Source organism: Rhagoletis pomonella, unplaced genomic scaffold (genome assembly GCF_013731165.1).
Source record: "Rhagoletis pomonella isolate Grant_MI unplaced genomic scaffold, Rhpom_1.0 Rhpom_scaffold_00007, whole genome shotgun sequence".
Taxonomy (NCBI): Eukaryota; Metazoa; Arthropoda; class Insecta; order Diptera; family Tephritidae; genus Rhagoletis; species Rhagoletis pomonella.
Window position 1 is genome coordinate 9,673,578 of NW_023458561.1, and position 14,332 is coordinate 9,687,909.

Genomic DNA, 14,332 nt, shown 5'->3' on the forward strand with positions numbered 1-14,332 from the left:
TACGCGTATGGATTGGTAGACCAAACAGCGTGCGTTCATATATGTAGCTATAAGTATCGATGCCTTCGCGAACATTTACTGTCGTTCTCGTTCACAACTGAATGTAAATTCTGCGTCAAACATTCGCGGAAAGGTGATGTGGCTAGAGATACTATTCTATGCGAAGGAAATTTTGTTAATTGCAAAAGATTTGCACCGTTTATTCAATTTCAAAAATGTTGGTGTCAAATGAAAGGGCTTGGCTTCTAGATCAGTGCCCGACAAAGAGAGAAAAGTCTTAAAAGGAGAATGTATTAGTTATGAAACAAAAACTGAGAATGTGTTGGTGGTAATGCACGGAAAAAAATTTCTGTGTTGTATTACTTATTATAAAAACTTTGGTATGTTTTTTGCCGTTTTTTTCATCGCTATTTTTTAGATCTAAACAACATAGAAACATATAATGAAAGTTAACGATTCTAAGAAAGGAAAAAGTTGGAAAAATTTTGTATGTATTGTACAAAATTATTATTATTTTTTTATAATTTAAGTGTGAATTTCTGAGCAAAAAAGATAACGTGCTTCGAGCACTCTGAATATTAAAAGAAAATTACGTTGACTTCAAGTAGAAATAAAATAAAAATATATATATCTAATATATATTTATTTTAAAATTAGGTAAAACTTGACATTTAAGAACAATTTAAAATAACGATTAAAGCAAAAGATAAATAACAAAACATATTGTATGTTTTAATTGAGGACTAGTCTGGTATTAAAAAAAAAAAAATACATAATTCACAAAGTTCTTTTAATATGAAGAAAAAGTACGACTTGGTACCATATAAATACCTATTTCTAGGGGTGTATGTACGAAAAATTGTGTTATAAATTTTTTGAATGAATATTCATTCATTCTGCTCAGTGTACCTACTTTATTCAACAATAATGCGCCATCAACCTGCTTCGCCTGTTGTTTGCATGCACGATTGAGAGAAATAGAGGTTGCGCCTATCACGGTACCGCTATTCCTCTCTCAGTGAATTTGACAGAATCGTTGTTTGTATGACGTCACACTTGTGCAACTTGTTTACGTTTTCCTTGTAACATTTTTTCTTCTTCTTCCATTCTTGCTCACGTTTTGACATTTATCTCTCGCAATTGCACCAGTGTGACGTCACACAAAAGTTATTCTCAAAAATCCTCTCTGATAGGCGCAATCTTGTATTCTATCATTCTTGGTTTGCATGCAACTAAATAAAATTTGTTGCTCTTCTACTTTTTCTGTTGACGTTCGGATTGTGTACGTGTAAGAAGCCGATTGTGTACATGTGAAAGGCCGAATATAGTTCGTTTCCCAGGAAAGTGTTTGGCGGGCACTGTTCTAGATGTGTAGTAAGGTTATAGCTCTGATCCTGTTCTCCATGAACTTACAGGTTTTTAGACGAACTTGCAGGAAGTTACAGGAAAAATGATCCCGTACTCCAAATTCCTCCAAACTCTGCAAATGAGAGCGATGTTGTTGAGAGTTCTGTAGAGAATGAAGTTGCAAGAGTTTACCCGAACTTTTTCTTCTGGTAAAATCATGAAAAGTGTCAAGCGATCACTGGTTGACGTTTTTACTAGAAAAATGCCTTTTTTGTTCATTTTGTTGTTACTCACTTTTAATCTCACTTCAGAGAGTAATTTTGCTGTTTGACATTTTTACAGGATTTTATATGAAAAGTATTGGATCAGAGCTTACATTTTTTAATAAGGTTTCCATCTGCTTTTAAAATTATGATATTTACCCCGTTCGCACGATTCTCAAATATGAGCCTCTTCGTTTGATACTGCATATTTGAAAATCGAACGAACGGTGTAAATATGATAATTGTAAAAGCAGGTGGCAATCCTATTAAAAAATATAACTTTACTGCACACCAAGCCCTTTTATTTGACACCTCATTTTTGAAAATCGAATGAACGGTGCAGATCTCATGCAATTAACAAAATTGCCTTCGCATCAGTGTTGCCACAAAAATTTACCAAACTCCTCAAAAACAAACGAAAAATCCTCAAAATCCGAATAGATTACTACAAATTTTCTTATTACAGATATATGTATTGTGTCGTGCATACTATTTACAAGTATACTTAGTATAAAAATTAATTACATTCTCCAATTCAATTGGTTGTTTTTTATGCCTTGGTTTGTCTTCTATATATTTATATATAAAAGCGGATGATTTTGTTAAAATTTCCAGGATAGCTTCATAGTAGGGATTCGATTTAATGCATCGAAATGTAGCATCGATGCATATCGATGTATCGTATAAAAACATCGATATTTTCGATGCATCGAATGAAAATATCAACATTTCTTTCAATTAAAAATATACAAGAAGAAAATGAAACAATCATAACTTCGATAAGTGTTTAAGTAATAACTCACAGTGAAATGTATTTTTGAAGTGAGACTTCTTAGGCGGCGGTATCGCAAAAATGGAGAGTGAAATTTTTCAAACTGAGAACGTTACATGAGTGAGAAGGAAGATATTCATAGGTAGTATAGGGAAGGGGAAAAAGGAAATAAAGCGCCGCATGACGGGTACGAGTACCTACATATGTATATATGTTTGTTTGAATACACGAACGAACTTACTGCGCATTTCAGCTCTGCCGCTACCAGCAATATATGTATAAATGATGCAAGCTTTGCGTAACTACATCCATTCGTACATACTTACCCTGCAATAAATTGTGCGACTAATCTCTAAAGAGAGTATTCCGAGATTACTCTCAATCGGGTACGATTGGGCATTAATTAGTCGCAACTAGTCTCATACGGGTAATAATGGAGGTCAATTAGTCTCAACTCATCCCTTGTGGGTATAATTGGAGATCATTAAGTCCCCAACTCATCTCTAACGAGTACTATTAACGATTTAATGATATGTACGCAGTTAGTCAATGAAATTTCATGTGAGGCGTTGGCACACAGAGAGAGTATTCGTCTAACCAAACTGAGCAACCCAGTTCGAATCTCAGCTGGCGCAAATTTTTATTTTTATTTTTTAAAAGTGACTAGTCGCTTTTTATACCCTTTCGGCTGTAAAGGTGAACAATTAGTCTCTTCATAGGAAATGCTCGAACAAAAGCGAACAGTTCATTCCATATAAAGAGATCAAAAGTGGTATTAGTCGCATGTTCCTTTGCGATTGCTCCCGGAGTCATCCCGGGTTAGTCCCATTTTTTTCAGGGTATGTACATATGTATGTTTGTATAGATATATTTATGATGAAGCAAACGGGCTTCGTTGATCTACTGATGGGCATATGTATGTACTTATGGACAGGAATGTTTTCATTTACAGTGGCTACACACGACGAACATATCCGCGCACATGCGCGGCTTGCGGGTCATGTTCGTCTTTTGTAGGGAGGTTTGCGAGCATCGCATTGGAAACAAAAACAACAACCTCATTTTGTGTTGATGCTTGAAGTGTGCACATAGGCGGATAAATGCATCCAAGCCATGTTATTTAATTGAATTTTTGATAAATGAGGCTAAATTACTATAAGTCTGTAGCAAACGACAGCGAGCATGTTGGCGCATATGTGCGCGCAGATGTTCGTCGTGTGTAGCCAGTTTTATTATGTACATATGTTTGAATGCTTGTATATACCCTGTGGGGAAAATCTCTAGTTCTGAACTGGTGCGCTTCTAGTACATTTAGACCCAGTACTGGTTCGCGATAAATCTCTTTTGCATGCAAGCAACTGGCGAATTTAACATGGCGATGTCCTAGGAAGTGTCAATTGCCCCCCCCCCGCTGCATCCCTTTTTCGATAGTTCCGAACTAGTCCTAAATTCTATAGTTCCGAACCAGTTCTAAAATCGACAGACGAAAGAAAAAAGTATCATGATTTTTCAATCTTTTTGGTTCTTCCGTGTGAGCGATTTTAAGTTATTTTGGAAGAAATGTGTTTCAATTTGAAATTAAATTTGTTTGAATGATTGTAAGAAATGTACGTTTACATACCTTTAGCTGTAGTTGAGTTTGCAGAGGTGCTCCCTATTATTTCTTAGATTCCAGACTGTCCCAAGATGTTGAAATGTTAACACAAATTTTAGTTTTGTATTACCAAGCTATGAAAAAGCATCTGCGAAGCACAGAATAGAAGCGTATTTGAACGAAAAAGCTGCCGAGCACATGTCTATGTAAAGTAAACAAGCCCCCCGCTGCATCCCTTTTTCGATTGTTCCGAACTGGTTCTAAATTCGAAAAATAAGATCTAGTTCGTTCTGCATGCCTTTTTCTATAGTTCCGAACTATTTCTAAATTCGTCACTTTAGATATAGATTTCTAGTGAAAAAAAAAAACTGAAAAAAATTAGTTTTTTAAAACTACCACTTTACGCCGATTTTGGACTGGTGGGGATCTAGTTCCTATCGGACTAGTTCGTTTTTGGCGATAAAGATCTAGTACAGAACTAGAAATTTGATTCACTAGTCCGCGGTTTCCATACAGGGTATATTTGTATGGATGTATGTACATTTGTTTGTGTATGTACATATGTTTGTGTACATGTATATATACGCATATGTAGTACAAACGTAAACAAATCTAATAAGCTGCTTGATATTAGCTTCGTTCCCCACGCTTTCCGGGCTGCTCCGGTAATTAGAGAGTAAAAATAAGTTACTCTCTCACAAGTCTCAAAAATGTGCCAACACGTGCCAAAAGTGCCCAGAGCGTGAGGAACGCAAAAAACCACATTTCGTGCCCGGAATCAACATATCAGCTCTAAACAATGATTTTACGTGTATTTATCTTATATGGCTAATAAAATTACCAAATAACTACATTTTCTGAAATTTCTGTGATATTTTCCACTTTTCCTTTTATAAAATTTGCTTTCGGATTTAAACAACAACAGCAGTTATTTCAAATTGCCCTTTTGCACATTTGTGCCCGGAAAAAAAATCCGGGCTGTTTCGTGCACAAAGAAGAAGATATTTACGATCCAAAAGTGGAACGTATTCGCTCTCTATTACCCATTTTTCTAGCGTGAGGAACGCTTTCTGGGCTGCTTTGGGCACCCGTGGGTACCCGCGGGCTCGTGTGGAACAAACCTATAGATGCAAATTGCACTGATTGTCAAAAATTATGTGTTTGTTGTACATTGTGGGCCTGTTGAATGAATTTATGTCATGGTTGTATGAAAGATCAAAAAATTTGGATTTTCAGGCAAGTTTTACAACTTATCGCTACATTAATGGCCATGTTGTACAAACTCACTTAATTTGCGTTTATTTTATACTCTAAATAACCTAAAATGGATAACTCAGCCGAAATAGGTACGTGCTTTCGTTGAAATTCATAAATGTAAGCCGAAACTATGAAATTGTAAAAATGAGATTTTACAATGAGACTGCTCGCAAAATTGCAATGTTTGTGGGCGAAACGTCAGACTTGATTGCGGATTGATTTGAACCAACGTTTTCGGCTTGCATTATGTCAAAAGGATGTGTTTGTTGTAATTTATTCTGTCATTTACTACCATTATGCGTAGGCCAATTCATGAAATCATTTCATCGATCTGAGTAAAAACTACCCAACTACCGTCAATCCCAACCAGACGGAGCATTAAATTTAAGATTGTTTTTTTTTTTAATTCTTAATTATGAAAATGTTTGGGTTTAACATTTAAACCGAATTGTTTAAATTCTAAACCCAACACATGTGCTCTCTTTTTTTTAAACTTGGAAGGTTTGTATTTGAAACTGAGTTTAGTTTGGTCATATATGTAGTCCAAAAAGTTTAAAATTAAAACCGAAATTTTTAACCGTGTACTCACGAAATTGGATGTGTAAAAATATGTTTACGGTTCGGCAAACCATTAGGCAATTGAGTTACATACATACATAGGTTTGGTTAGAAATCAAACAATAATTTCATTTCATCTTATTAATTTTCTGATATACATATCGCTAGCTTAGAGTGCAAAGTTGCTAAGTCCATTTTTTTTCAATTGTACAGGAGACACAAAAAACGTTGCTAAGTAATTTTCCTTAAGTATCTTGCAAAACTTTGAATGCAATGTTTCGCGTTTTTCATTTACCCTTTATTAAAAAAAAAAGTCTGCTTTTTTAAATTTTGTAGATAATTTTGGGACTTGGCAAATTTTCTACTTTTTTCTTAAAATTTTTTTTGTTGGACTTAGCAATTTTTCCATGAATTTTTCCAATATGTACAATACGAAAAATCCATCTCGTAGGTACATTTTAAGAAACAATTTTTTAGAACAAATTGTTTAGGTTCTTTTAAAAATAATAATAACACAAGGGAACAGTGATTTTGTTGCATCAAATGTTAAAGCTGTTTTTGATAGACTTTTTTATGCTGATTACTTTAAGTGACCATCAATTCAACGTGTAGGGATGGTGTTTTCAGAGATAGTACTCGAGACTTCTAGCTTTAATTTAAGCCTAATATCACCTTTAGTTTCTTTGCTATGGCTTCTAAAATATTGCAAAAAACGCGATTTTTTGACACTTTGACCTCGTTTTTTTCCAAATCTAGAGCTGATTGAGACTTTATACTTACGGATTCGTAATCAGCATAAAAAAGTCTATCCAAAACAGCTTTAACATTTGATGCAACGAAATTGTTTCCCATTTTTGTTCCCTTGTGTAATAGATTGGCGCTTACACATATGTTAGTGTTGGGCCGAGCTTCTCCGATTGTGGCGTTCGCCTTGATGTTGTCACACAAAGGGAAGGGACTTAAAGTTTTACGCTGTTTTTCTTTGCAGAAATACACTCGGAGGTTTGCCATTGCCTGTCGAGGGGCGACCGCTGTTAAGGATAAACCTTCTCTTCACTGAACAAGCACAACTTCTAGAAACACTAGTTTACTTATGTTTATGCATACAATATAAAAATTGCAAATATAGGAAAATGACAAAAAAATTGTTAAAATTTTTTTTATTTTAAAATAATCTATATATAATTGCTCAGTCATACGACTTAGTTAGGGCGATATGGTGCAGCTACAGAATTGAGTTGTATATCAAATTAAGTTGCTGCTTCGGTAGCATGAGCCCTGCTGTCTTCCTTAGGCAAGGTTGCAACTGCCTTTTATAGGTTACACTGGAAGGCAACCGTAGCCAGTGTCTGGAATATTTAAGCAGGGGTGCTTTAATTCGGTGCAAGCGCAGGGATGCATTTGGGATTAAAGGATTCGCAGGGATGCATCCTTCAAGTGGGCGAAAGTCACTTAAACATACATTTAAGTATATACTTCATTTAAATAAAGTGATTTGTGAAATATTACTGAAAGAAAGCTCTAATTTTTTATTATGAATAATTTATTCGAATAATGAACAACCTGATTTTACTCAACATGACTTTACTTAAACCTAGTATACTAATTCGAATATAACTCGATTTAAAATTTGTTCGCTGTTTTAAAAAGTAAATTTGAAGTATGACAAACTGCTACTATTTGCAAAATCCTAACGAACAAATTTTAAAATTCGTGAGAAATTCATGAGAAAAATAGTCACTTTGGGCCGTGTGTATTCTACATTAAGTTGGATATCTATCGTTTTTATCTTGGGCAAGATGAATGTTCCATATAAAGATCTAAACGTATCGTAAAACAATCTTTTAAATTGCGGTTTTCGGAGTAGCTCATTCAGTTTTCGCAATATTGAAATTTTTTCCATTTTGTTAGGTTCCTAGCGCCCTATTTTCGTATTCTGCTACCGGAGGAAGGATCTGAAATACGTATTTACATAAAAATATATATTTACATAAAAAGTTTGCGTTAAATCGTTCGAACACTAATGCTAAAAAGTTAAATACATTTTAGGAAGTTTTGGAAAGGATATACGATAACTACAACATATTAAGAGAGAACGGAATGTTTCAACTTTCAATTGTTTTTCACATACAATATTTTAACAAAAATTTACCAAAATGAAAAAATGTACCTGTCTACCAAACCAAAATTGTTCTCCCAGTTTTGGTAATAATTTACCAAAGTGGTAACACTAACTATGGTTACTATTTTTGTCTGCAGCTTACATGGAGACGTTACACTGTGCGGCATGTAGCCTGATTGTTTTTTTCTGCACGCGTTGTTTTGTGTATTAGTTTCGACACAATCTATATATAATACCGACGGTGACAGGTAATAAGATCAACGGAAATAAGGTCAATTGACTTTATTTCGCACCAGGGTGGTTTTTAAAAACGAAATAAAATCCATTGAAATTATTTCTCTTTCAAACATTAAATTTGCTTAGCTTCGCGGCGGCCCGCGTCAGCGCGCCACACCGCGTACCCCGCGCGACCGGCGCGCACACCGCGTCACGCTACGCCGCGGCCCCCTCCGGCCCCTTATCCGTCTCCGCCATGCTGTAACGCAGGTAGATTTATTTTTTGTATACATTAAAATAAAATGTTTATATATTTTAAACAGAGAGCTGCATGGATACACTCAAATTACATTTTAAGTCACTCGCTTTCTTTTCACATCTGCACACAATCGCACTCATTTATTTCCAAACATAACGTGCGATAGCATTGAAAAAACATTGTCGGTTGAGTGAGTAATTCACACTATCAACTGCTCGATTCAAATAACAAGTGCTTGATTTGAAAAACAAGTGCATGGCATAACTGCTGTAATGAAAGTATCAAAAAAAAAAAACATTTGTAAAGACAATTTTTGTTAATTTTATTGGTTTCCTAACTGCATGTTATAATGCAAAAATATCAACTGATTAAGGGCATCATCATTTGACAAAAGGTGACATCTTTTGTCAAAAATAACATTTCCAGCAGAAGAAAAAACTCTTTCTGACGGTGCGCTAATTGAAGCGGCATTTCGCATTTGTGTACCTCCCACTAATTAATTATATCGAAGTCCGTATGAAAATATACCTCAATATTTTCTTATCGCCGCAGCTCTGCAGTAGCTTTATCAGTTCTGCTCACAAAGGCAGGTTGTTTAAGAAGACCTGAAAACAGCTCAAAGTTGTCTGCAGGGGTTTATCCGCAATTTGTGGTTCCGTTGTACTGTCAGAATTCTCAGTTAACGTTCTCATAATTTGTAAACATTTCTCTTTTGTGTACCTTTGCTCAGATGCGGTAAAGTTCTTGAGCTCTTTTGCTGGCGGGTATAAAAAAAGCACAATTTTGTGCAAATCTTTAGTTTTCAACAGCAACTGTTTTTAAATAATAAAGCAACTTATTTTTCAAGTCCCTTATAAAGCCGATGTCTTCTGAGGTAACATTGCATTTCTTTTGTAGACTATACCTATAACTATATAAATGTACGTCAGGTGCATAACTAAATAATTTAGTAAAACTAATATATTTTAAAAAATACTTCATCAATATCATTTTTTTCAAAATTTTCGTATTCTCTACTAATTGTTTGAAGTCAATGGGTGTCATTCGATTGCTCAACTTGCTTTTCATAACAGCATTTTTCACTCGCTTGACTTGATTTGGAAAGAATATATCAACGCCGTATTTGAAATCAAATGAGTACACTGCAGCTAAACATTGATTTCAAAACTAACTATGAATCTCACTGTTTGTACGGTGTTTCTCACTAGCCTTTAGATGGAAGCGAGTAAACTCATGCTGTTGTCCGATTTTAAACATCGAGGGCTCATATTCAATAATACCCTCTATCTGCACACTTTTCACAAAGATGAGATTCTGATATAAAAATCCACCTAAGCTTTAACTGTCATCAGTGATATTAATGCTACGTTATATAACGACAGGTAATAAGTCCCAGATGGTTTCTAAAATCACAAATTAGTTTTTTTGCAAATTGCAGATAGAGGGTATTAATGAATCCAAGCCCTCGATATTTCACATTTTTATATTTGTAAGTTATTGGAAGCAGGGATGCCAACTTGACTCAAACCATGCCATTTGTCCCTCTTTTACTTCAAATGGCACTTAATTTTTCAATTTGGCACAAAGTGCCAAAATGGCACTTTTGTAAAAAAAAATAACATTTTAATACATTTTTGTGAAATCCTATGCTAGCACTTCTTTTTCTCAACTAAAAGTTTCTAATTTATAAAGGCTATTCAACTGGTTTATCTTATTTTATCATTGCAATTTTGTTTGGAAAATGAAGCTTTATTTTATTGCTTAATGTGAATGATTAAAAGGAATGACACCTTTTTTGGCACTTTTATTTTTCTATTTGGCACATTTTGGCACTTTTTTATCCTCAATAGGGCACCTCATAACTAAGGAGAGTTGGCAGCCCTGATTGGAAGATTTCTGCTGTGTTTTGGGGCAACAACTTGTCTGCAGTAAAAAAGCATATAATTTGTGTTTCAAAAGTGTGTGAAAACCAATCAATTAACTTATATGATCTCGGTTCCGATATTAAATAATCAATAATTGTTTATACCCACATTTTGGCACATTAGCTCGTTGAATGTGCCATCTAATAAATAGTGTCGTCGTTCTCCTTAGCTGCTTTTAAATGATGTCGTCACAAATTGCTGACGGAGACATGAATACAGTGTAAGAAAATTCTTTTTCTATAATTGTTTCCTTATAGAAAGGTTGGTTTCTTTTCCACCTTAGACATTCCGAAATCGTTCAAAATATGCTAATGTAAAACACAGAATTCTTTCAGTGTTCCTCCGGGGTTTTTGGACATGGACTGTTTCTTCAATTTAATAGTGTTCGCTTTATTTTTGTGGAAACGAAACATGGTTTGGAAGTTATGGATCATTTCTACACTCTTTTTTTCAAATATTTCTCGTATTCCAGCTGTGCGCAGGCGTTTAGTTTTTCACATCGTGTTTTTGCATATTCGTAATATCCGTTTTTTTAATAAAATCAATTGGTGGTAGTTCATGATTGGATTGTGGATTGATACCACACTGAGAATTTGGCAATAACCTTTTTCATGTATTAAAATACAACACTTACGGGGCAATGTTTATTGTAAGAACCACATTTTTTTCTATGAATCGACATACTTTAAGCATTGTTGACGCTATTTCCATTTGAATGAGGAAATAGCGTCAATGACTTTATTTCCAAATTTTTGTTGACTTTATTTCGCTTTTGAAAAGGTAATAATGTCAATTTACTTTATTTCGCACCAGGGTGGGAAATAAAGTCAATTGACCTTATTTCCGTTGATCTTGTTACCTGTCACCATTACCGACGAATATATTGTATTATTTTTATATGTGTTTCCAGTTCCAGTAGAAAGTACAGCACCTGTATACAATTTCAGGAGTTTCAACCTCCACATTGAAGCAAAAGGGATACGAAATTTGCTGCCACAACGTCGGCTATTAATGTAAGGTTGTACGATAAATTTTCAAAAACCCTCTGGAATTCTGTTCCCACTTTAACAAATGGCGCCTTTTGACTTCTTTCGTTGTAAAAGGAGTCATCATTGACTTGTTAAAACATTTCCTTTCGAATTTGGCGTCTAATTGTATTTGAATATATACTATGGTTTAAAAAATAGCTTGCATCTGTTGGTACGAATTGTTTAAGGGTTGCTTTTGTTTGAAGGCTTTCGATTTGTTTGAAAGTTCCGTTTTTCTTGTACATATTTTGATGGGAATATCTTATTACACATTACACACGATTATGAGAAGAATACAAATTTGTTCGATAAAAACAACGTAATCAAGGCTATATATTCTAATGTATTTGAACATTAAAAAAAAAAATATCCATATAATACAATACATGTACATGTATATAAGTATCTATCTATAATAGTAAGTATATGATATATGTAAGTATCTTGGAAGACATGTTTCAACATTATTCTTAAACTAAGCACAAACACATGTAGGAGATGCATTTGTATGTACTATTCTTAATCAAATATTATTGTATATATTTTTATACTAAGATCGTTTTGGAAGACATTTTTCACGTTACAATTTGTATAGAACATCTGTTTTATAATTCTACACATATCATTTGGAAGACATCGTTTCTTATTTTAAATTTTGCCATTTTGACTAATTGTTAAATGGCTATAGCTATCTTACTCTAAAGATAAAAAAAATTGTATGAACAAATTAAGCATCTAAATTACTACATACGTATATCCTGCAACAAAAACGTCACAAATACTATGAATCAATCAATTCTCCGTAATAATATACCAACTGTCTATTGAAACTTTTACATGTGATTAACTTAAAGTGTGTCACTTTCGATTCACGTAATTTCGAGATAATTTGCGCTTTACCATTCCCATTTTAAAATGGTAGCCCGAGTTCAAAAGCATTAATTAATGCATTTCCTGAGTCGTATATGCCTATAACGCCGAACAAGACTCCGAGACTGATAATGAGGTAGTCTTTTGCAACCTCCTTTTGATCTAGTAGATGACCCTTGATTTTTAAATGGAAATAACATGGCCAAATGAAGCTCAACATGGTGCCCGTAAAACTACCAATAAATCCCATAAGAATTGAAAAATGTGGAATGAAACAGGCCATCATAATCGTGGAAACTATTACACCTACCCGAAATCCTAGTCCCCAGACTTTTAATTCCCCGTCCAAATTCCATATTGTGGGAAATTTCGTTTTAGGCGGCCCTCGAAAAAAGTTTCGTTCCAGTAGTTCGCATGCAGCATAATATGGCAATGGATAACTGAGTATTGCTTTTATTACTAAAAAAAAATTTACTAAACCCTTGAAACCCTGTGAGTGCAGATTGTTTGTGATGACTTGTTGTGTGTCATCTTGGAAAGTTAGAAAGCAGATGTATCCAAAGCCGGCTTTGAAAATCGCTGCTGCTATATGCGACCAATCTAACATCCAGTTGAATTTGGAACGATCGACCATACTGCCCTCAAGGGAGGGTAAAAATATTTGCGAAGTATATGAAAAGACAATGACACCCAACGAAATGGGGAAGTTCTCCATATCAATGCTCCATCGTACTTTGGACCAACCCCATTCTCCAATCTCTAATATGCAATAACCGAGAATAATGGCATTGATAACAATGTGGGACATGGTACACCAGAATGAAAGTGTGGATACCATTTTAAGTGATTTCAAAAAACCCATTGGCAACAAAAATATACCTACAAACATCATCCAAGATCTGGAATCAAATGAGCCCTGAGGATAAGTGCCCGCTAATAGATCACCACACACAACTACATAAAGAATGCAAGTCATTAGTAGCTCAATCAGTTGCGCAATGCTAACAGCACGAGCCCCCAGTTTTGGGCCAAAACAGACCTTTGCGATTGCAACGTAGCTGTCGCGCACTCGAATCATTTGACCAGTATTTGGGTCGGGTTCGTATAAACACTGCACCAGAACTTTTCCCGTGTAACAGCAGATATAAGCTATGCCAATCATTGCTATGATGGCCCAATAACCTCCGTGCAGCACTGCGAACGGCAATGATACGATGAACATTCCTTGAATGGCATTAGTAACATTCCATGCAGCCTGATATTCGTCGATGTTTGTACCACCGCCTCCTTCGCCTTCACACACGAATGAGCTACCCTCAGACGCAACGCTTCCTTGTCTGAAAATGTAAATGAAAACTATAAGAATAAGAAAAACAACAAGTGTGTCTTGAAAAAATGTATGTATGTATGTATGAAAATGAAATTTATCAATTGTACCTAATTTAGAAATAAGAAGTCAAATGTACACAAACCGTTAATACATGTATAAATATTTATATCGTCATTAGGCACGAATAAAGGCGCAAGCTCAAAAGTTGACCGCGAAAAAGTCACATAAAAAAACTTCAGCGAAGAAAGACCCTTAAAATAGTCGACGGCGAAGAAAGACGCGTTAAACTATTTGACCGCGAAGAAAGATGCGTGACCTTATATTCGCGGTCAACTATGTTTGCGGGTGTAACAGTATGTAAATACGCCCAAAGAGTTTTTGAGGAATGATGCTGAAGTTACAATCCTTGGCCTGGTATAAATCTATATTTACGCGTCTTTCTTCGCCGTCATCTACGTCACGCGTCTTTCTTCGCCGAAATTTTTCTTAAGCGTCTTTTTTCGTGAATTTTTTTAAGCGTCTTTTTTCGCCGTCAAAACACTAGCGCTCCTTTATTCGTATCTTGTGACGATGTACCTGCCGGAAAAAAGTATTGGTACAGTAAATTTTTCACAATATATGCAACAATATCTATTTAAATTTTGTTCTGCTAATTTTTTATAAAAATATGGTTCATTCTACAATAAAAAAACATACAAATATAATTTCTAAACTTCGTGCAAAACTCGCGAAAATTTTATACATTTTCATGCAAGTTTTTAACTTTTTAATCAGATTTTTTGGAATTTTGT

General features: G+C 34.8%; 1 protein-coding gene across 3 annotated transcripts in view; it reads right to left on the bottom strand.

Moving 5' to 3' along the window:
* Positions 1–11,698: 11,698 nt before the first annotated feature.
* The window catches only part of LOC118742295 (vesicular inhibitory amino acid transporter), a 46,239-nt gene continuing 43,605 nt past the window's right edge, over positions 11,699–14,332 (bottom strand). For all 3 annotated transcript variants that reach the window (XM_036474262.1, XM_036474264.1, XM_036474263.1), the window contains one exon: positions 11,699–13,548. In XM_036474262.1, the coding sequence (XP_036330155.1) occupies positions 12,252–13,548 (1,297 nt within the window). In that variant the 3' untranslated portion in view covers positions 11,699–12,251. The remainder of the gene's footprint in view (positions 13,549–14,332) is intronic.